Source organism: Melanerpes formicivorus, unplaced genomic scaffold, assembly GCF_026170545.1.
Source record: "Melanerpes formicivorus ecotype bairdi unplaced genomic scaffold, bMelFor1.0.p_v2 SCAF_38, whole genome shotgun sequence".
Lineage (NCBI taxonomy): Eukaryota > Metazoa > Chordata > Aves > Piciformes > Picidae > Melanerpes > Melanerpes formicivorus.
Genome location: NW_027142390.1, coordinates 5,784,612 through 5,803,990, shown reverse-complemented (window position 1 = coordinate 5,803,990; position 19,379 = coordinate 5,784,612). Strand labels below are relative to the sequence as shown.

Here is a 19,379-nt window from a genome sequence, read left to right as displayed (position 1 = left end):
CCACTCCCTTCTGGCCTCGCTCCAAGCACCGCCCCCCGGTAGGCCACGCCCCTCGCCCCACGTGCGGCCCCGCTGCGACGTGACCCCAGTCCTTGCGGGCAAATATTTGCTTGGGGACGGCGTGGCGGATCCAGCAGCCCAGTGACGCGGGGGCCACCGCTATGCAGCCTGTGCTGGGGGTCCTGCTCGCCCTGGCTGCGGCCCTGGGCTCAGGTAGGGCCATGGCCAGGCCGTGGGGCTGGAGGACGTGGGGCAGTGTGGGTTCAAGAGGACAGGACAGGAGCTTGTAGGTCACTGTTCTGTCCTTCAGCAGAAAGGGGAAGCAGGAACTACAGAGCTGCAGTGGGTGCTGCGTACACTGTAGGTCAGGGACACCGTTGTTCCATGAGACACGAGTCTGGTTGTCCATGGGGAAGGGATTCCATGCTCCACAGGACAGAAATCCCCTGCTCCAGGGAACCTGGATCCTAAGCTCTGTGGGGCAGGGACCTTATGCTGAGCTACTTCACTCCCCAGGCCACCGCTCACCCCTCAATGACTTCCAGCGCCTGCGAGCCACTGAGCTGCTGGCTGTGCCCACAGACCCACCACCACCACTGCCAGAACAGGGCTCTGCAGAGCAGTGTGCCCAGCGCTGTGCCACCAGCCTGGCTTGCCGGTGAGTGGGACATGGTGCCATTGAAGGCCAAGTGGGAGTAAAGAGGACCCATGATGCCAGGGTCACTCTGTACGCATGGATGCTGGGTGCCCATGTGTGTGCCCCTGGTCCCACGGGTTCCGGCCCTGCATGGTGTCATGCCAGGCTCCTGCTGTGCTTCCTAGGGCTTTCCACCACAACCGGCAGAACCAGCTGTGCCAGCTGCTGCCCTGGACCCAGCACTCATCCAATGTCCAGCTGCAGAAAAACATCCACTACGACCTGTATCAGAAGAAAGGTGGGCTGGTGCCACAGATGGGCATGGGGACACTACGGACCAGGCACAGGCCATTCTGAGCTGGGCTCCCCACTGCCCATGTGCTGTGGCTCAGCCCTGGGGCTCTAACACAGTGCCCCGCTCATCTCAGACTACCTGCGGGACTGCATCATGGCTGATAGCTCCAGCTACCGTGGCACACGAGCCACAACAGAGAAGGGTCTGCGCTGCCAGCACTGGCGAGCCACCACACCACACGACCACAGGTGCCCCTATGTCCCCATCTGCCCCATGGCATCCACTGGTGGCCCTGGGTAGTGTGAGACATTGGGAAATGGGCTGGGGTCAGTCTGGGGGCAGTGGGGACAGCATGGGGGCAATGGCACCAACAAGAGATGGCACAGCATTGTGGCTGTGCTCACCTCCAGGTGAGGGGCTCCTGGCAGCCCTCCTACCCACTCTGCTACCATCAGGTTCCTGCCATCCCCCCGCAACGGGCTGGAGGAGAATTACTGCCGAAACCCTGACCGGGACAAGCGGGGCCCATGGTGTTACACCGTTGACCCCAACGTCCGGCACCAGAGCTGCGGCATCAAGAAGTGCACAGATGGTGAGTGCTGCAGCCCAGGCACACACTGCGCCGTGTGTCACACCTCCACTGAAGCCCTTGGCTGTTGGCAGCTGTCTGCATGACCTGCAACGGGGAGGAATACCGTGGGGCTGTGGACCACACTGAATCGGGGACTGAGTGCCAGCGCTGGGACCTGCAGCACCCACACAAGCACCCTTACCACCCTGACAAGTACTGGCCCCCAGCCCTGGGCAGCACATGGCCACCCTGGCTCTCCCATGTGCTAGGATGACGATGCCACCCCTAACTGCTGCCCCCTATCTCCGTCCCAGGTACCCTGACAAGGGACTGGATGACAACTACTGCCGCAACCCCGACAGCTCCGAGCGGCCCTGGTGCTACACCACTGACCCCAAGCGGGAGCGGGAGTATTGCCACATCCGCATCTGCAGTAAGTCCCGGCCGGGGTCACCATGCAGCTGGGGCAAGGGGTCCTGGTTGCCACCCTAACCCTGCCACTCTGGCCCTCTCCGGTCATGCAAGCAGAGAAACGACCACGAACCCACAACGTCACCACTGGCTGCTTCAGGGGCAGGGGCGAAAGCTACCGGGGTCGGGTGAACGTCACCGTGTCAGGCATCCCCTGCCAGCGCTGGGATGCCCAGGCCCCCCACCAGCACCACTTTGTGCCTGAGAAGTATCCATGCAAGTAAGGGGGTTGGAGGGGATGTACCGGGGGAGGGGGGCAGCGGGCAGTACTCATGGGTGTAGGCTGGTTGGGGGCACCCACACAGCACTCCCATCAGGGACCTGCAGGAGAACTACTGCCGCAACCCTGATGGCTCAGAGGCACCGTGGTGCTTCACCACCCGCCCCACTGTCCGCATTGCCTTCTGCTTCCACATCCGCCGCTGCCCCGATGAGCTGAGTGCCCAAGGTGAGCTGCCCCCAGACAGCCCTGCCTCAGGCTGCCTGATGGGGGTGCCAGCCCTCCCTGTCTGTCCCCAGAGTGCTACCATGGCCATGGCGAACACTACCGAGGTCACGTCAGCAAGACACGCAAGGGCATCACCTGCCAGCCATGGGCTGCCCAGACACCCCATGTGCCCCAGTGAGTGTGCAAAGGAGCTTGCCAGCGGGCTGGAGATGGATTTGAGGATTGGCCTGAGGGTGGGAGCAAGATGGTGATGGGGAGGAGGATAAAGATGGAGACAGATAGTGACAATGATGGTGACTTCTTCCTGGCAGGATCTCACCTGTCACCCACCCCAAGGCACACCTGGAGGAGAACTACTGCCGCAACCCCGATAATGACAGTCATGGCCCCTGGTGCTACACCATGGACCCCCGCACCCCCTTTGACTACTGCGCTATCAAGCCCTGCTGTAAGCCCCTACCTGCAGCCCTGTAGAGCTGGGATGGGGTTCCCTAACTACCCGCTGGGGTTGTTATGGTCCTCCCAGGGTGGCTGGATCCTGTCCTGGTGCCACACTCTGCTTTGTTTCTGTAGCTGGCAACGCAGTTCCCTCCATCTTGGACAATGCAGGTGAGGGTCTATGGATGCTGGGTGGGTGCCATGGGGCAGTGCCAGTGGTGTGGCCCTGGCTGATGCCCAACCTGCCTGCAGACGTGGTGGCATTCGAGCAGTGTGGCCAGCGGGATGAGAGGCTGCAGCAGAAAGGGCGCATTGTTGGTGGCCAGCCTGGCAACTCACCCTGGACTGTCAGCATCCGCAACCGGTGAGCGGGCACCCTGCTGGCACATGTGCGGGCAGTGTACCCCTGGGAACTCACCACTCATCCCTGCAGGGCTGGTGTGCACTTCTGCGGGGGGTCCCTCGTGAAGCAGCAGTGGGTGATCAGCACACGACAGTGCTTCTCCTCCTGGTAAGGCCATGGCTGGGGCGTGGGGGGCTGGCCCAACCCCTCTGTGCTTTCACGTCCCTATCCCACAGTGGTGCCGACCTGACGGGCTATGAGGTGCAGCTGGGGACACTCTTCAAGGACCCCGGCCCCGGGGACCCTGACAAGCAGACTATCCCCATTGCGCGGATTGTCTGTGGCCCCTCCGAGTCTCAGCTGGTGATGCTGAAGCTGGCAAGGTGAGAGGCCAGGCTGGGCCCTCGCCATGCTCTGCTGCCAGATGGGCTCGCACCACATCCCACCACCCCTCTTGCCACAGGCCAGCCACTCTGAACAGTCGTGTGGCCTTGATCTGCCTGCCACCTGAGCGCTACGTGGTGCCTGCAGGCACTGTCTGCGAGATTGCTGGCTGGGGGGAAACCAGAGGTACGTGCTGTGGGCAGCCCTGCAACAGCATCCCATGCCCAACACATGCCTTGCCTGTGCCATTTCACTGTAATGGCATCCCCCTGCCCATCTTCATATTCATGGCATCCTCCTGTGTGCAGCATCTCCTGCCCCTTTTTGTAGTGTTACCAAGTTCATAGTATCTCCCTGCCCACAGAATTCCCCTTCCATGCCATTCCCCTGCCCATTCCATCCCTCTTCCCATGACATTTCCCTTCCACAGCATTCCTCTGTCCATGACATCCCCCTGCCACAACATCTTCCTGCCCATGCCATTCCCCAGCAACAGCATTCCCTGCTCACCGCATGACCTGTTCATGATATCCTGTGCCTGCAGCAGTCTCCTGTCCATGGCATCCTTCTTCCATGGCATGCCCCTGCCACTGACATCCTCCTGCCTATGACCTCTTTCTGCATGTGCCTGCATCTACCTGCCCACAACATCTCCTGCCACGATATCCCCTGGCTGCTATACCCTCTTTGATGACATTCTCCCTTCGAAGGCATCTCCATGCATGCAATGCCTCCCCATGGCATCCAGTCACTCATGGCACCTCCTGCCTGTGCCATCTCCCTGCCATGACATCCCCTATCTGTGCACCCCATGCCTGCTGCCCCATGCCCTTGCTGCCCACAGGCACGGCAGACGGCAGCGTGCTGAATGTGGCACAGCTGCCCGTACTGGCCCACGGTGAGTGCCATGCAGCGCTGCGTGGGCGCCTGAAGGAGAGCGAGCTGTGCACAGCGCCGCTGCGCGCCGGTGTGGGTGCCTGTGAGGTGAGCCGGAGCGGGCGCTGCTGCCTTGGGGGGAACCAGAGGTATCAGCGCTGGCGTGACTTCCCTTTCTGGGTGCCACAGGGAGATTATGGAGGGCCGCTGGCCTGCCTCACTGCTGACTGCTGGGTGCTGGAGGGGGTGATCACCCCCTCCCGCGTCTGCGCCCGCACTGACCAGCCTGCGCTCTTCATCCGCATCTCCCTCTACGTCGACTGGATCCACAAGGTGATGAAGATGGGCTGAGCCGGCTCAGCCCCAGCCTGGCACACCTGCCACCACACAATAAAGAATTGGCTGTGGCCACCAGGGTTTGCACTGCACAGGGTCTCACACATTTATTTCACATTGACTTCAAACCACGTTGTCTTATGTCCTGCTCCTGGCTACACTCATCCATCTTCTGATCCTGGTGTGGTCCCTAGGGTCAGTGGTTACCCCAGGGCTGGCACAGCCACAGGGCCACAGCCGGTGCTAGGGGCTGTGGTGGCCTGTTTCAGCCTGCGGGGGTTGCCCCAGATACTGTAGGAACCAACGGGCACAGTTCCCAAAGACATTGGCCTCCGTGTCCACACCGGCCAGCGCATGGCCGCCCTCTGGGTACCACAGCAGCCTGTGGGACAGGATGGGATAGGTAGAAAGATACTCAGCCACCACTCCGGGGTTCCCTCCCTGTTCCAGTCCCACTGCCCTCCCCTCACCGTGTTGGCACGCCCCTGGCCCGTAGCACCCGGTACAGTTCCAGCGCCTGCGTGGGACTCACACGCCGGTCCCGGGCCCCCACGCACAGCAGCACCGGCGTCCGCACCTGTGGCACAGCCAGCAGTGGGTGCCTGGCATCCTGCACCAAACGCCCCACAGCCCGTCCCCGCCCCTGCCTTACCCGGGCTGCCCGGGCAATGGGTGAGCGTAGCAGCATGGTGGCCACATCTTCAGCGCTCGGCACCCGCTCAAAGGAGTAGGGCAGCCCCAGGGAGGTGTAGCGCCTGCGGCATGGAGGTGCTGGTTGGTGGCACGAAGATATGGCATGGCACAGCACGGAACGGGGGCGGCACTCACCAGTCGGGGATGTCGGACGTGCCCAACAGCGCGGGCAGGTTGGAGACAGGGCTGCGCAGGGCACAGGCTTGGTAGCGCTCAGGCTCGTTGGCAAGGAGGTGGAGGGCAATGAAGGCTCCGTGGGAACCGGCCAGCAGGGCCAGACGGTGCGGGTCCAGGGGCTCGGTGCTCAGCGCCTGCTCCACTGCCAGCTGCACCCGTGGGGCACCCACCATCAGCACCCTCCCAGCAGACCCCACCAGCAGCACCCAGACATCAGCAGCACCCTCCCATCATCATCCTCCCAACAGACTCCACCATCACTATTCACCTGGCAGCACCTCCCCAGCCCAGTGACCCTCACCTGGGTGTCTGCCACGTCCTGTTCACCCACACGGGAGAGCAGGGAGCTGATGCTGGCCTGACCGAAGCCCAGGGAGCCACGGTAGTTCACTGGGGAGATGGGAGCTGTGGGTGCTGCGTTCCCAGTGAGGCACAGGGGCCACACGTCCTTGGGCTCCCTGGTACTCACCCAGGAGCACAGCAAAACCCAGACAGCACAGTGCGGCCATGCTTGGGCGCCAGCGGGCATCAAAGACGGCGTGGGGGCCACCTGGGACCAGGACAGATGTCACCTGGGGTGCCACCAGTGCTTCCAGGGTGTCCCTGCTGTCCCCTCACTCACCATGGGGGCACACGATGAGGGGGTGTGGTACCATGCTGTCCATCGGGCTCAGCAGCAGGGCTTCAAAAGTCTGGGTGCCTGCACCAGGTATGGGATCCTACTCAGCACTCACCACTCTGGGCACCCCTCACCCTGCCCACCCCCCAACACCCAAGGGTCCCCGCCACCCAGGCAGCATTCGGGTGCAGCAGGGACCCCTGGGCGCTCACCACGCATGGTGGCGCTCTGCCTGCTTTGGGGTGGCTGGATTTGTAGAGTCTTCCAGGTGACACCAGGCACTGTTGGGCTGTTCTCCACTGGCACCCAGTGGATCGGCAGCTCTCGGCCCGCCGGTGGCAGCACCGCCACCACCTGGAGATGGGCAGCAGATGACACCAGGGCACCCTTGCCCCAGGGCAGCTGGCCCTGGCTGGGGTGTCAGTACACCGGCTCAATGCTCAGGTGCTCTGGGGTGCCGTCCTGTGTCATGCCTGGAGGTGTGATACTGTGCCATGCTCTGCTTCAACATGCTACATTGTACCCGGCCCTTCCATGCTGTGCCTCAACACGTTGTGCTGGGACTGGCCATGCCAGGCTCTGCTGAGCCTTGCCACTCTGTGCCATGCAATGCCATGCTGGATCTAGCTATGCCACACCATGCTGGGCTGTTCATGGCCACACCTGGCTGCATCATGTCATGCCAGCCAGGCAACAACATGCTTCACTATGCCATTCTGTGCCCTAGCCACAGTGTGCTTGGCTGCACCTTGCCTCACCATGCCCATGCCTTGTTGTGCCTGGTCATGCCATGCCCAGTGCCATGCCATATCATGCTGTACCATGTGGTGCCAGGGCTCTACTCACCAGGCTTGGGGGCTGGTGTGGGGCTGAACAGGTGGCCACCAACAGGTCCCACTGGAGGGTAAGCAGCTCCCAGCACCCTTCAGGTGACCCTGGAGACAGAGAGCACACTGGCATTCTTGGATGCTCACCAGGGCACCATGGGTGGCTTGGCACCACATACCTGCTGTGAGGTTGGTGATGATGGCTGTCTCCGTGTCCACAAGCAGCAGGTCCTGCAAGGAGGCAGAGCCCAGGCAGCCACGTCATATTCAGCGTGGGGGCCATGGTCCCTGCGCCCCTGTCCCCAGGACTCACTGTGCGGCTTCGCTGTGGAGTGCCCAGCACTGCTCGACGGCTGTCAGCTGCCCAGCACCGTGGTGGCAGTGCCTCCCCATAGAGCCCAGCAAAGGCTGAGAGCAGGGCAGAGCAGTGGTGAGGTGGGGTCATGGGCATCTGGCATGGGGGGTGTTCTGGCCTCTTGGTAGTGCTCAGCAACGCCCATCATGCCAGGCTCACCCTCTGTAGGCTCGTGCACCACGTCGAGAACAGTTACTGCCTGCCTTGTTTGCCAGGTGATCTGGGGACAGTTGGCAGTAGGGGGATCTGAGGCAGGGGGACTACAGGCCAAGACCACCTCCTGCCCTGTCCAGGCACCATGAGGTGGCACAGCTGTGCCCACTGTCCACAGGGACTCTCTCACCATGCACAGTCGCAGGCACTGCCGGTGGGGCCCCCCTAGGCCCCCTTCCAGGTAGAGTAGGCGCTGACCATTGGGGCTCAGCCGGGGGGAGCAAGCAGCAGCATACTCAGCTGACAGAAGCTCTGCAGGTAACAGGGGGTCAGCACCCTGGAGACTCTGGGGACCCTTGGCACCCTCCTTGTCCTCAGTGCTCACCACAGTGCCCACTGTCCAGGTCCAAGTGGAAAATTCCTGACCTAGTTGGGGAGACCCAAGTCAGGCTGGAGCCTCGCAGCTGTGCTGGCATGGGACAGGTGTCCTGGCATGGCACTGGGTACCTGAGGAGACCTACCTCCTGTTGGAGCAGGCGCTCAGCCCCAGGCGAAAGGGCTCATGCCACCATCCCACAAACACCACACCATGGTCATCTGGAGACCACAGGGCCTGTGTGACAGCAGAACTCAGTCTCACAGCCCCAGGCTGGCCTCTGCTGGGGATTCCTCTGCACCCCATCCTGACCTGTCCAGGGCAGAGGTGCTCTGGGATGCCCTCCAGCACAGAGAGGCTGCTGCTCTCCAGATCCAGGGCACAGAGGACAGGCATGCTGCGGGTGCTCAGTGCCTCCCCCCAATCCTCCTGGTACACAAACTGTTGATCCTGTGTCACAGTCCTGTTAGCCGCCTGGTCTGGCAGCCCCAGGCATGGGCTTTGTGCATGGCATGCTCATTGGGAACACGGCACACTTATGGGGCATGTGCCAGGCTCACAGAGTGCACAGCACACCCATGGAGCACACAGCATACCCATGGAGCACACAGCATACTCACAGGGTGCATGGTACCCACCTGCTCCTCTCTGTGCTCCTCTGCTGGCCTGCCTGCTCCTGGTGCATCCCAGGGGCAGGGGGGCTGTGGTTTGGGCCGGCTCTTCTCAGCCACATAGAGTAGCCGTGTCTCTGAGTGGGACCAGGCCAGACAGGCAAAGGGCCCTGGCATAGTAAGAGGGTGCCAAAGCCCAGCCTGGCACAGGAAGAGGCAGGCACTGTGCCAATGGCTGTGCTGCCCTCACCTGTGTTGTGGGCAGGGGCCACAAGGCATAGGACCTACCCTCCGTGTAGACCTCCCCATGTTTCCCCAGTGCTGTGAGGTCCACACTGTGACTGCGCCCACTGCTGCCCCACACCTGGGGGGGACAGGGGTCAGCACCAGCACACCATGGCTGTGGTGCACGCTGCCTGGTGCTGGCACTCCCAGCCACCGTGGGTGAGCCCCAAGGATGCTTGTGAAGAGGGCAGTCCATATTACCTCCAGCAGCTCGTGGCCCAGCCATGGGCAGCGGCTGAGCACGGCACGGCGCTGTCCCGTGGGCGAGTCCTGGCTGAGAAGCCTGTGGGTGGGAGGGAGGCTGTGGTGGGTGGCACACTACGGGCATCAGCCATGCTGCGGGCGTTGGCCACACCGTGGGTATCAGCCACGCTGCGGGCACCAGCCGTGCCATGGACACCAGCAACACTGCCTGTCTGCGCCGTACTGGTTGCGAATCTCGGTGCTGAGCGCTGCCGGGCTGGCGGTGATGCTGCGACTGCCTGCACGCTGCAGGCTGTAGTGGCGACTGAAGCGCAGAAGCCGGCGCCGGGACAGGTCAGGACGGCTGCACTCTGCGGGGGGCAGGATCAGCACTCACGGGCACTGGCCCTGTGAGCCAAAAGCAGCGGTGCGGCCGAGCCTGCAACTCACCGGTGTAGAGCAGGAAGGTCTGGCCCCCCGTGGCGGCCTGGCCCCCCGTGGCGGCCCCAAGGGCGGCACGGGTGACGGCAGGGAAGCGACTCAGCTCCCGGTAGCAGGCAGCAGGGCCGCTGGCTGCCTGGGTGGTGCAAGAGAAACTCTGGTGAGGCATGAGTTCACCCTCTGCCTCTGCCTGTCCCCCAAACACTGGGCTGTGTCCACCCACATAGACCCTGGAACCCTTGCCCACCTTTGTGCTCCACTCAGTCTCTGAGGCCATGGGGCCTTGCTCCGCCGCACTGGGCTGCTGGCGCCTGCCCGTTGGCAGCAGGCACGGTGCCAAGGCATGCGCAAGCAGCCGGTGTGAGGGGCCTCATTGGTGCCAGCCTTCCGGCTGCCCCTCTCTGCCCATTATGCCCAGGGTGGCAGGGCAGGGTTCCCCCTCTGCTGTGGCACACTGCATCCCTGATGGCACAAATGCCAAGCTGTGCTGGAGAGGGTCAAATGACCACAAGCTCCTGGGTTATCAGGAGCGGAGGTGACGCTGGTGGCAGCACAACCATCAGAGACATTGGGGTGCTGAACTACATCATTTATTGGAGGGTGGCAGCAGTGCTGGGCTGCTGGCACCGCAAATGCTCCAGCAGCCACAGCACCATGTTCATGAAACCGTCAACTTCGGCCTCGACTCCAGTCAGAGCGTGGTTGTTCCCTGGGTACCAGAGCAGCCTAGAGGGGAGAATGGGGTTAGTGCCATGCCCACGTCCCCAGCCTCAGCACTCAGCACCTCACTCACCGTGTGGGGACCCCTTGGGCCTTCAGGGCACGGTAATATTCCAGCCCCTGCTTGGGGGGGACGCGACGGTCATCCTCCCCCAGCATCAGCAGCACGGGTGCACGGACCTGTGGGAGCAGCACAGCCTCAGTGCCAGCACTGCCAGCGGGGACAAGGACAGGGAAGGGGACGTGGAGGTACCTGGTTGACATAGCGCATAGGTGACTTGTTCAGCATCTCTGCCCACTGCGCTGGGTCTGGCAGGGCATCAGGCATGTAGGGCAGCCCTGTCTCTGTCAGGCACCTGCGAGCGAGAGGGATGGGGTCACATGCAGGGTCGGGGAGGCAGGAGACCAGGGCCAATGATACTTACCAGTCAGGAATGTCAGTGGTGGTCACCATGGAGGCAATGTTCACCACGGGGTTGCGGACCACACAGGCATGGTAGGTGTCAGGGAACTGGCCAAGGAGGTGGCATGCCAAGAAGCCCCCGTGAGAGCCACCCACCAGTGCCACCCGGCCAGCATCCAGTGACTCCTCCTGCAGCACCCGCTCCACAGAGAACTGCCACCACAAAGGACACCCATTAAGGTAGGCAGCCCTCTCCCTCCCTGGGGTACCCACAGGAGTACAGGGTGCCCCAGGACCATGTGCTGGGGACGTACCTGCACATCACGCATGTCCTGTGTACCCACGTTGCTTGGCAAAGAGGCCACGCTGTCCTGGCCAAAGCCAGGCAGTTACTCGGGTACGGGGAGTGCAGCCGGCGGAGCACCGGAGACGGGCGCTTGCCGGAGCTGGGGGGGAGACTGCCCTGGGTGGGGCTCCCGGGGGTTGCAGTGCTGAGGGGCCAGGGCAGCAGGTCTCCGAGGGCTCCCGGGGACGACGGTGGGATCCCGGGACAGTGACGTCAGAACCCACCCTCCCCTCCCCGCAGCCCCTCACGAACGGCTCCATGTCGCGACAGCGGGGTGGGAATGGGACCGGGACCAGCACCACCACTTCCGGGGCGGAGGGGGCTGGACGGCGGCGTGCGGCATCTCCCATTGGCTGCGGCGCCTGGCTCCACCGCGCGCGTTGCGGCGCCTCCTGGTGGGTGCGGGCGGCATCGCTGCGGGGTGTCTGGCGCTTCGTGTCCGCGCTTCTCCCCGCCTGCTCCTGCCCTCCCTCGGCTCCAGCCCGGAGGCGCCGGTTGAGGCGCCGGGTCATCAGCCGGGCCCGATGTGAAAGCCATACGTGGTTTGAAAGCCATAGGCAGGGGCGAGGACATGGCCCCGCCGCCTCTGGGCTATCCCGGCACGTTTCCTCGGCAGGTTTCCTCGGCAGCTGGCTGCAGCACAGGGGCTTTCTGGATGAGCCGAGGGGAGTCCGGCCATGGGGGCCTTTCAGGGACCCCCAGCCCAGCAGGCCACCAGGGGGAATCTGTCCCTTTGGGACCCATGGGTGCCTGCAGACCAGCACCCATCCAATGCTGGGATCTGTCCCTTGGGAGCCTACATGGACCCCCGGTCTGCCAGCCAACCCCGTGGGGAGCAGGCCTTCGAGGTCCTACAGGGATACCAGGACTCCTCTAGCCCAGCAGCCTGGGCAGCTGGTTGTTGGGCTCTTGGAGGCACGCAGGTGTGAGGAACGAACTCACTGCCAAAGTTTATGACCAGTATATTATAAAATAAAGGCAACAGAGCGCTGGGCACAGAGCGAATTTGCTAGAGGTGCACCCTGACAACACCAGTTGAACTTACCTAGACAGCAAACCTGCACATTCATTTATATATTCCCCAGCACACTCCCACCCCTCTCCATCAGGACTGAGACAAAACCTGCACTTTTGACCTGGCCAGTCTTTAGACATGTTGGCGCCTCACCTTTCTCTCCCAAGACTCAAAAATGAACCCCACACAATACAGACCACAACCAACCAATCAGCCCAACCATCTAACCCCACGGTCCCCAGTACTTCCCCTTGCAAAAGCCAAATATTGAAACCAATTTCTCACAATCCCTCCCCTTCTTTCTACTTCATTTGGCTTGAGCCATAATAACCTAACTTGGCAACAATTCTATAACAAGCAACAAAATGCCCCAATTTCAACTTCCTGGTAGAAGGAGTGGTTTAACAGCTGATGTTCCTTGCCTGGGAATATTTCATCTTCTTCTTTACTAGGTACCATACACAGTGAGTGGGTATGGTATATACACCAAGGTCTGGGTCCTTCCTCTTAGTGGTTAGTCCTGGGCATTAGGAGTCCGGTTTGACTTGCAATTCCACTCGCATGGCCTATGGGGTTGCTGCCCACAGCCATGGTTCTAGATCTTCTTCATGGCAATTATAGAGGCCTACCTGGTCTTGCCTCCTTCAATCCCACTGACACTCTTCATTGGGGTTCGGAGAACAGAAGGCCAAGCGAGGTTTCCCAGCCAATGCACCAAACTGTTACAAATGGGCCGCACAAGGAAACTTCCAAGTTCCTTGTGAGAGTTGTTTATCAAAACAGAAGTGAGCAAGCAGCAGGGAAAAACAAAGAGAAACAGCGTGCTGGGCTGCAGAGACTTCCCCCACCCAGAGACCTCCAGTCTCTGCCAAAAAGCAGCTTACAAATCCTAACTTTTCTTTATATAGCTACACCACCTACATATGCATGTTGATGCTTAATAGAAGGCAGGGACATGATAGTGAGTTCTAGCAACGTCTTGGGCTTCTGGAACATGTGTCTTCTTTGTGGTAGGGGTCACAGATGAGGCAGGGGAGGTGTTTCTCCTGTGTTCTTTGCAGAACATCATAGTATCATAGTATCATTCAGGGTTGGAAGGGACCACAAGGATCATCTAGTTCCAACGCCTCTGCCATCTTCTCACACAAGTACAGCTGTAGCACAGGACTTACCTGAGGTAAACATTCTATGGCTCCTGAGAAAGTTGGCATGAGGTTCCTGTCTGAAGCCAAAACAATCTGAACGTTTACCCTCTGTTCTCAAAACAAACCAACTGCCACTACCCCCCTGAATACCAGGTTCTGCAACACAAATCACAAACCACTAATGGCATTTGTAACAGTCCCTGAGGCCATGGGGCCTTGCTCCGCCGCACTGGGCTGCTGGCGCCTGCCCGTTGGCAGCAGGCACGGTGCCAAGGCATGCGCAAGCAGCCGGTGTGAGGGGCCTCGTCAGTGCCAGCCTTCCAGCTGCCCCTCTCTGCCCATTATGCCCAGGGCGGCTGGGCAGGGTTCCCCCTCTGCTGTGGCACACTGCATCCCTGATGGCACAAATGCCAAGCTGTGTTGGAGAGGGTCAAATGACCACAAGCTCCTGGGTTATCAGGAGCGGAGGTGACGCTGGTGGCAGCACAACCATCAGAGACATTGGGGTGCTGAACTACATCATTTATTGGAGGGTGGCAGCAGTGCTGGGCTGCTGGCACCGCAAATGCTCCAGCAGCCACAGCACCATGTTCATGAAACCGTCAGCTTCGGCCTCGACTCCAGTCAGAGCGTGGTTGTTCCCTGGGTACCAGAGCAGCCTAGAGGGGAGAATGGGGTTAGTGCCATGCCCACGTCCCCAGCCTCAGCACTCAGCACCTCACTCACCGTGTGGGGACCCCTTGGGCCTTCAGGGCACGGTAATATTCCAGCCCCTGCTTGGGGGGGACACGACGGTCATCCTCCCCCAGCATCAGCAGCACGGGCGCACGGACCTGTGGGAGCAGCACAGCCTCAGTGCCAGCACTGCCAGCGGGGACAAGGACAGGGAAGGGGACGTGGAGGTACCTGGTTGACATAGCGCATAGGTGACTTGTTCAGCATCTCTGCCCACTGCGCTGGGTCTGGCAGGGCATCAGGCATGTAGGGCAGCCCTGTCTCTGTCAGGCACCTGCGAGCGAGAGGGATGGGGTCACATGCAGGGTCGGGGAGGCAGGAGACCAGGGCCAATGATACTTACCAGTCAGGAATGTCAGTGGTGGTCACCATGGAGGCAATGTTCACCACGGGGTTGCGGACCACACAGGCATGGTAGGTGTCAGGGAACTGGCCAAGGAGGTGGCATGCCAAGAAGCCCCCGTGAGAGCCACCCACCAGTGCCACCCGGCCAGCATCCAGTGACTCCTCCTGCAGCACCCGCTCCACAGAGAACTGCCACCACAAAGGACACCCATTAAGGTAGGCAGCCCTCTCCCTCCCTGGGGTACCCACAGGAGTGCAGGGTGCCCCAGGACCATGTGCTGGGGACGTACCTGCACATCACGCACGTCCTGTGTACCCACGTTGCCTGGCAAAGAGGCCACGCTGTCCTGGCCAAAGCCCAGTGAGCCACGGTAATTCACTGTGGGGAGGAACATCAGAGCCCTTCTTTCCTCTGTCCTGGCCCCACTGCTGGCACTGTGCCCCCTAGCAGCCCTAGCCCCTGGCATCACTCACCCAACAGCACTGCGAAGCCAATGCGGCAGAGTGCTGCAGGGTACAGCATCCACCTGGCTGTGAAGACAGTGTGGGGACCACCTGTGAAAATGAAAGGCAAAAAGGAGTGAATCTGCCCAGACAGGGCCACCAAGAGGTGCTGGAACACGGTCAGGACAGGGAGGAGGCTGGGGATGGGCGATCAGACTTGCAGGTGTGACCCCCTCACCGGCTCTTACCATGGGGCATCACAACTAAGGGGTGCTTCTGGGTGGCAGGGCTCTCACTTGGGCGCAGCAGGATGGTATCAAAGTCCAGACCCACTGTGGAAGTTAAGTGGGATGGTCAGAGCTCAGAGTGGGTAGTTGAGCCAGGCCCAGCATCCTGGGGCACTCACCATACTGGGGGTGCTCCTCCTCTGGTACGGGCTGCAGTGTGCGGATGCCCCAGCTGATGCCGGGCACAGGGGGTGCATCCTGAAGGCAGATCCAGTGCACCTGTGCCTCCCGGCCAGCCTCGGGCAGAACGGCCACTTTCTGCACAGGGAGAAGAGTTTGTGAGGATGCCAAGGGGACAGTGGGTGCTGGGAAGAGGGGCACCATCTTACCAGTGTTGGGGGACAGCTAGGAGTTGAGAACCTGGCCACTAAGAGGTCCCGGTCGATGGTGAGGACAGACCAGCTTCCCTGGGGGGCATCTGGGGTGGAGGGGAGGAGTCACAAACTGCAGGCATGACTGCCTCCCAGACCCGTCACCGGCCTGGCACTCACCAGCTGTCAGCAGGGTTGTGGTGCCCGTCACTGTGTCCACCACGAACACATCCTAGGGGCAGAAGGGCAGAGTCCAGCAGAGCACTGACCTAGCCTGCCCCCTCCCCGTGCCTCCATGCTGTCCTGGCACAGCAGCCCTCACCTGCTGGCTGCGCTGGGCTGTATCCAGCACCAGCCTGCGGCTGTCAGCTGCCCAGCACAGCCGTGGCAGAGCACCACAATAGAGGCCTGGGAAAGCACCTGTAATGACAGTAGTAGAATGGTGGTGCTCAGCACCCCCCTGTGTCCCTGCTGTTGCCTCCAGGGCTGTACTCACCCCACGTCTGCCGTGGCACAACCTTCAGCACGGTGCTGGTTTGCTTGGTGTACCAGTCGTACTGCAGAACACATGGGACAGAAAAGATTTTGCTTGGTCTCAGCCTGCCCACCGCTGCTGCATCCCAGGGAAGGGCATAACTGCCCCTCTGCCAGTCCTGGCATGGGTGCCCTGCTGATCTTCCTGGTGCTGCTCACCATGCGGAGGCAGCTGCACTGCTGATGGGGGCCCAAGGCATCGTTCTCCAGGTAGACAATGCGGCAGCGGTCAGGGCTGAGCCGTGGGGACCACACAGCCTTGGTGTCCTCAGAGAGCAGCTCTGCATGGGCACAAGGGCACAGTGAGGGGGCTGCATGGAGTGAGGGCACCAGCGAGGTTGGGGTGTGCCCCGCTTACCGCATCTCCCACCCGTCAGGTCCATGTAGAAGAGTGCTGACCTGCAGCAGAGAGACAGGTGTCACTGGGGGACTGGGAGACTTCAGGAACAAGTTCTTTACTACAGGGGTGGTGGATCACTGGAACAGGTTGCCCAGGGAGGTGGTTGAGGCCCCTTCCCTGGAGATCCAAGGTGAGGCTTGATGAGGCCCTGGGCAACCTGGTCTAGTTGAGGATGTCCCGGCTGACTGTGGGGAGGTTGTGCTGGATGACCTTTGGAGGTCTCTTCCAGCCCTGTGGTCCCTATGATTCTGTGACAGGGGTCCTAGCTGCAGGGCAGGGTAGCCCATGGAGACTCACCGCCGGTTGGTGCAGTGCAGCAGCCCCAGGCGGAAGGGCTCGTGCCACCAGCCCACGAACACCACACCCATGTCATCAGGGGACCAGAAAGCCTGCAGGGAGAGTGGGGCAGTGAGTGACTCAACCTCTTGCTACACCCCAACACCACCCTTCTCTGCTTCTCTAGAGCTCCCCATACTGACCTGGCCAGGAGAGAGGTGCTCTGGGACACCCTCCAGCACTGAGATGCTGCTGCTTTCAATATCAAGGATGCAGAGGACGGGCACGCTGCAGGTAGTCAGCGCCTCCCCCCAGTCCTCATGGTACACAAACTGCTCGCCCTGTGAAACAGCCCAGTTAGCCTCATGGCTGCCCCATCAGGCCTCACCTGTCTCAGGGTGGGGGAACCCCACCTTGAGGGGTGCATCCTCTTTCTCAGGGCCTCCTGTGTCCTCGTTGGAGATGCCCAGCTCAGTGTCTTTGCTCTGAAAGAAGGACTTGGCCTTGGGACGCTTCTTCTCCGCCACATAGAGCAGGTGGGTCTCCGAGTGTGACCAGGCCAGGCAGCCAAACTGGTCTGCAGGAGTGGGTTAGGCACTGTCTACCCCACTCCCTCAGGACCCCACATGCCCCCCTGTCTCTGGCCCCTCACCATTGTCATAGACGCTGCCATGCTTATTCAATGCCGTAAGGTCGATGCTCTTCACCTTGCAGTTCTGATCCCAGACCTGTAGGCAGACATGCCAGGGCAGCCCCAAGCCTCAGTGTGGATCTGGACCCAAACCCCAGTCTGGATTCAGCCCCAAGCCCCAGAGCTGATCTGTCTCTCTCTGGCCCCCTCCTCACCTCCAGGAATTGCTTCTCCTTCTCATTCTCCTTGCCAGGAGGGACCTTGCGCAGAACAGCCTTCAGTGCCCCACTGGGGGACTCCTGGCTCAGGATCCTGCAGATGAGTGGACGCTCATCAGCGTTTGCCATCAGCATCCTGAGGGGATGCTGGTGCTGGGGACAGGATGGACTCACTCATCCTTGATCTCACAGCAGGTGCCAGAAGGTCCCGAGTAGACAACCGAGGCCCCATCATGGAAGATCAGGTACTGGCGGCAGAACTTGATGTTCTTGGCCCGTGCCAGGTCCCGCTGTGTCCACTCTGTGAGGAACAGTGTGAGGACATGTGCTGTGCCCCTGTCGGGCAGGCCAAGACCCCCTGGACAACCCCAGGCTCCCCAGGGGCCACCCTGTCCCCATACCAGTGTAAAGGTTGCAGTATTTGCCCCCATACTGGGTGGTGATGTCAGGACCAAGGCAGGCAGTGCTGAGCTCTGGGTGCCTGCTCAGCTCCTGGTACAGCTCCACCACCTCCTCTGTGCTCAACAGCACCTGCGGGAGACAGTGATGTGCCAGGGGGGTACGAGGCCATGCCAGAGTTGGGGAGGAGGGGCAAGAATCAGGATGTGGTGGGGCAGAAAGGTCAGTTACTGGGACACCAAGGCACACGGAAGGGATTGGGGGCATACTGGGGGATGGTTACTGGGGTGCTGAGGGCACTGCTCGGGGGTGCAGTGCTCGAGCAGTTACTGAGGTATATGGAGATTAGGAGGGCACTGGGGAGGGCAATTTACTGAAGTACATGAGGAGGCAGGGGAGTACAGGAGCAGTAACTAGGACACTGGGTGCAGTACAGGGGGCAATGCTGGGGGTGCAGAGCTGAGGCAGTTACTGCAGGGGAAGGGGGTACAGAGGTGTATGGGCAGTTACTGGGGAACTGGGCACAGTATTAGGGGTGCAGGGGGCCATGAGAGTCCCAGGGCAGTTACTGGTGTCCCGGGGGCAGTATCTGGCAGGCAGAGCTGGGACAGCTACTAGCGTGCCAGGGGCAGTTACTCGGGTACGGGGAGTGCAGCCGGCGGAGCACCGGAGACGGGCGCTTGCCGGAGGTGGGGGGGAGACTGCCCTGGGTGGGGCTCCCGGGGCTTGCAATGCTGAGGGGCCAGGGCAGCAGGTCCCCGAGGGCTCCCGGGGACGACGGTGGGATCCCGGGACAGTGACGTCAGAACCCACCCTCCCCTCCCCGCAGCCCCTCACCGGCGGCTCCATGTCGCGACAGCGGGGTGGGAGTGGGACCGGGACCAGCGCCACCACTTCCGGGGCGGAGGGGGCTGGACGGCGGCGTGCGGCATCTCCCATTGGCTGCGGCGCCTGGCTCCACCGCGCGCGTTGCGGCGCCTCCTGGTGGGTGCGGGCGGCATCGCTGCGGGGTGTCTGGCGCTTCGTGTCCGCGCTTCTCCCCGCCTGCTCCTGCCCTCCCTCGGCTCCAGCCCGGAGGCGCCGGTTGAGGCGCCGGGTCATCAGCCGGGCCCGATGTGAAAGCCGTACGTGGTTTGAAAGCCATAGGCAGGGGCGAGGACATGGCCCCGCCGCCTCTGGGCTATCTCGGCAGGTTTCCTCGGCAGCTGGCTGCAGCACAGGGGCTTCCTGGATGAGCCGAGGGGAGTCCGGCCATGGGGGCCTTTCAGGGACCCCCAGCCCAGCAGGCCACCAGGGGGAATCTGTCCCTTTGGGACCCATGGGTGCCTGCAGACCAGCACCCATCCAATGCTGGGATCTGTCCCTTGGGAGCCTACATGGACCCCCGGTCTGCCAGCCAAGCCAGTGGGGAGCAGGCCTTCGAGGTCCTACAGGGATACCAGGACTCCTCTAGCCCAGCAGCCTGGGCAGTTGGATGTTGGGCTCTTGGAGGCACACAGGGACACCCCTCTTCAGCAGCCCTGGGTGTGAGCTGCAGAAGTTTCTGGTGCTTGGTGCCAACCAGGTCCCTCTACCCCTCCATGCCAGGGTTCCAGACCCCATACTCCTCCTCGCCACAAGCAGTCAGGACAATAGTCCAATGGTTTGTGTC

At 61.7% G+C, this 19,379-nt stretch overlaps 4 protein-coding genes across 5 annotated transcripts; 1 reads left to right on the top strand and 3 right to left on the bottom strand.

The window, feature by feature from the left end:
- The first annotated feature begins 92 nt into the window (after positions 1-92).
- MST1 (macrophage stimulating 1) lies at positions 93-4,891 on the top strand. 2 transcript variants are annotated; one of them, XM_068157995.1, is made up of 18 exons: positions 93-213; positions 517-658; positions 823-935; positions 1,066-1,180; positions 1,388-1,524; positions 1,596-1,716; positions 1,818-1,936; positions 2,032-2,194; positions 2,292-2,422; positions 2,494-2,596; positions 2,734-2,870; positions 2,996-3,031; positions 3,113-3,224; positions 3,294-3,371; positions 3,440-3,586; positions 3,667-3,773; positions 4,432-4,571; positions 4,653-4,891. In XM_068157995.1, exons 1-18 carry the CDS (start codon positions 162-164, stop codon positions 4,812-4,814), a joined length of 2,115 nt encoding a protein of 704 aa, XP_068014096.1. In that variant the 5' UTR covers positions 93-161; the 3' UTR covers positions 4,815-4,891. The 2 variants fall into 2 exon arrangements, with proteins under 2 accessions (XP_068014096.1, XP_068014095.1); XM_068157994.1 differs by having other exon boundaries at positions 2,029-2,194.
- Positions 4,890-9,975, bottom strand: LOC137450956 (acylamino-acid-releasing enzyme-like). Its single transcript, XM_068157993.1, has 22 exons — positions 9,767-9,975; positions 9,529-9,655; positions 9,323-9,449; positions 9,097-9,178; positions 8,899-8,974; positions 8,638-8,780; positions 8,312-8,449; positions 8,145-8,236; positions 8,009-8,049; positions 7,814-7,935; positions 7,630-7,690; positions 7,429-7,523; positions 7,295-7,346; positions 7,135-7,223; positions 6,501-6,642; positions 6,292-6,369; positions 6,139-6,219; positions 5,971-6,059; positions 5,628-5,818; positions 5,452-5,554; positions 5,270-5,376; positions 4,890-5,181 (listed from the first exon to the last, which is right to left on the bottom strand). The coding sequence occupies exons 1-22, from the start codon at positions 9,794-9,796 to the stop codon at positions 5,043-5,045; spliced, it is 2,205 nt and encodes a 734-aa protein (XP_068014094.1). The 5' UTR covers positions 9,797-9,975; the 3' UTR covers positions 4,890-5,042.
- A 118-nt stretch (positions 9,976-10,093) lies between these two features.
- LOC137450958 (acylamino-acid-releasing enzyme-like) lies at positions 10,094-11,266 on the bottom strand. The gene is made up of 5 exons (XM_068157996.1): positions 10,957-11,266; positions 10,665-10,855; positions 10,493-10,595; positions 10,313-10,419; positions 10,094-10,245 (listed from the first exon to the last, which is right to left on the bottom strand). The coding sequence occupies exons 1-5, from the start codon at positions 10,969-10,971 to the stop codon at positions 10,110-10,112; spliced, it is 552 nt and encodes a 183-aa protein (XP_068014097.1). The 5' UTR covers positions 10,972-11,266; the 3' UTR covers positions 10,094-10,109.
- Positions 11,267-13,649: 2,383 nt separating this feature from the next.
- On the bottom strand, positions 13,650-18,639 carry LOC137450955 (acylamino-acid-releasing enzyme-like). The gene is made up of 22 exons (XM_068157992.1): positions 18,566-18,639; positions 17,731-17,860; positions 17,504-17,630; positions 17,327-17,423; positions 17,133-17,208; positions 16,894-17,057; positions 16,684-16,821; positions 16,502-16,593; positions 16,163-16,203; positions 15,964-16,085; positions 15,767-15,827; positions 15,593-15,690; positions 15,451-15,502; positions 15,289-15,377; positions 15,079-15,217; positions 14,921-15,004; positions 14,703-14,783; positions 14,519-14,607; positions 14,227-14,417; positions 14,055-14,157; positions 13,875-13,981; positions 13,650-13,807 (listed from the first exon to the last, which is right to left on the bottom strand). Exons 1-22 carry the CDS (start codon positions 18,575-18,577, stop codon positions 13,672-13,674), a joined length of 2,229 nt encoding a protein of 742 aa, XP_068014093.1. The 5' UTR covers positions 18,578-18,639; the 3' UTR covers positions 13,650-13,671.
- Between the last annotated feature and the right edge of the window lie 740 nt (positions 18,640-19,379).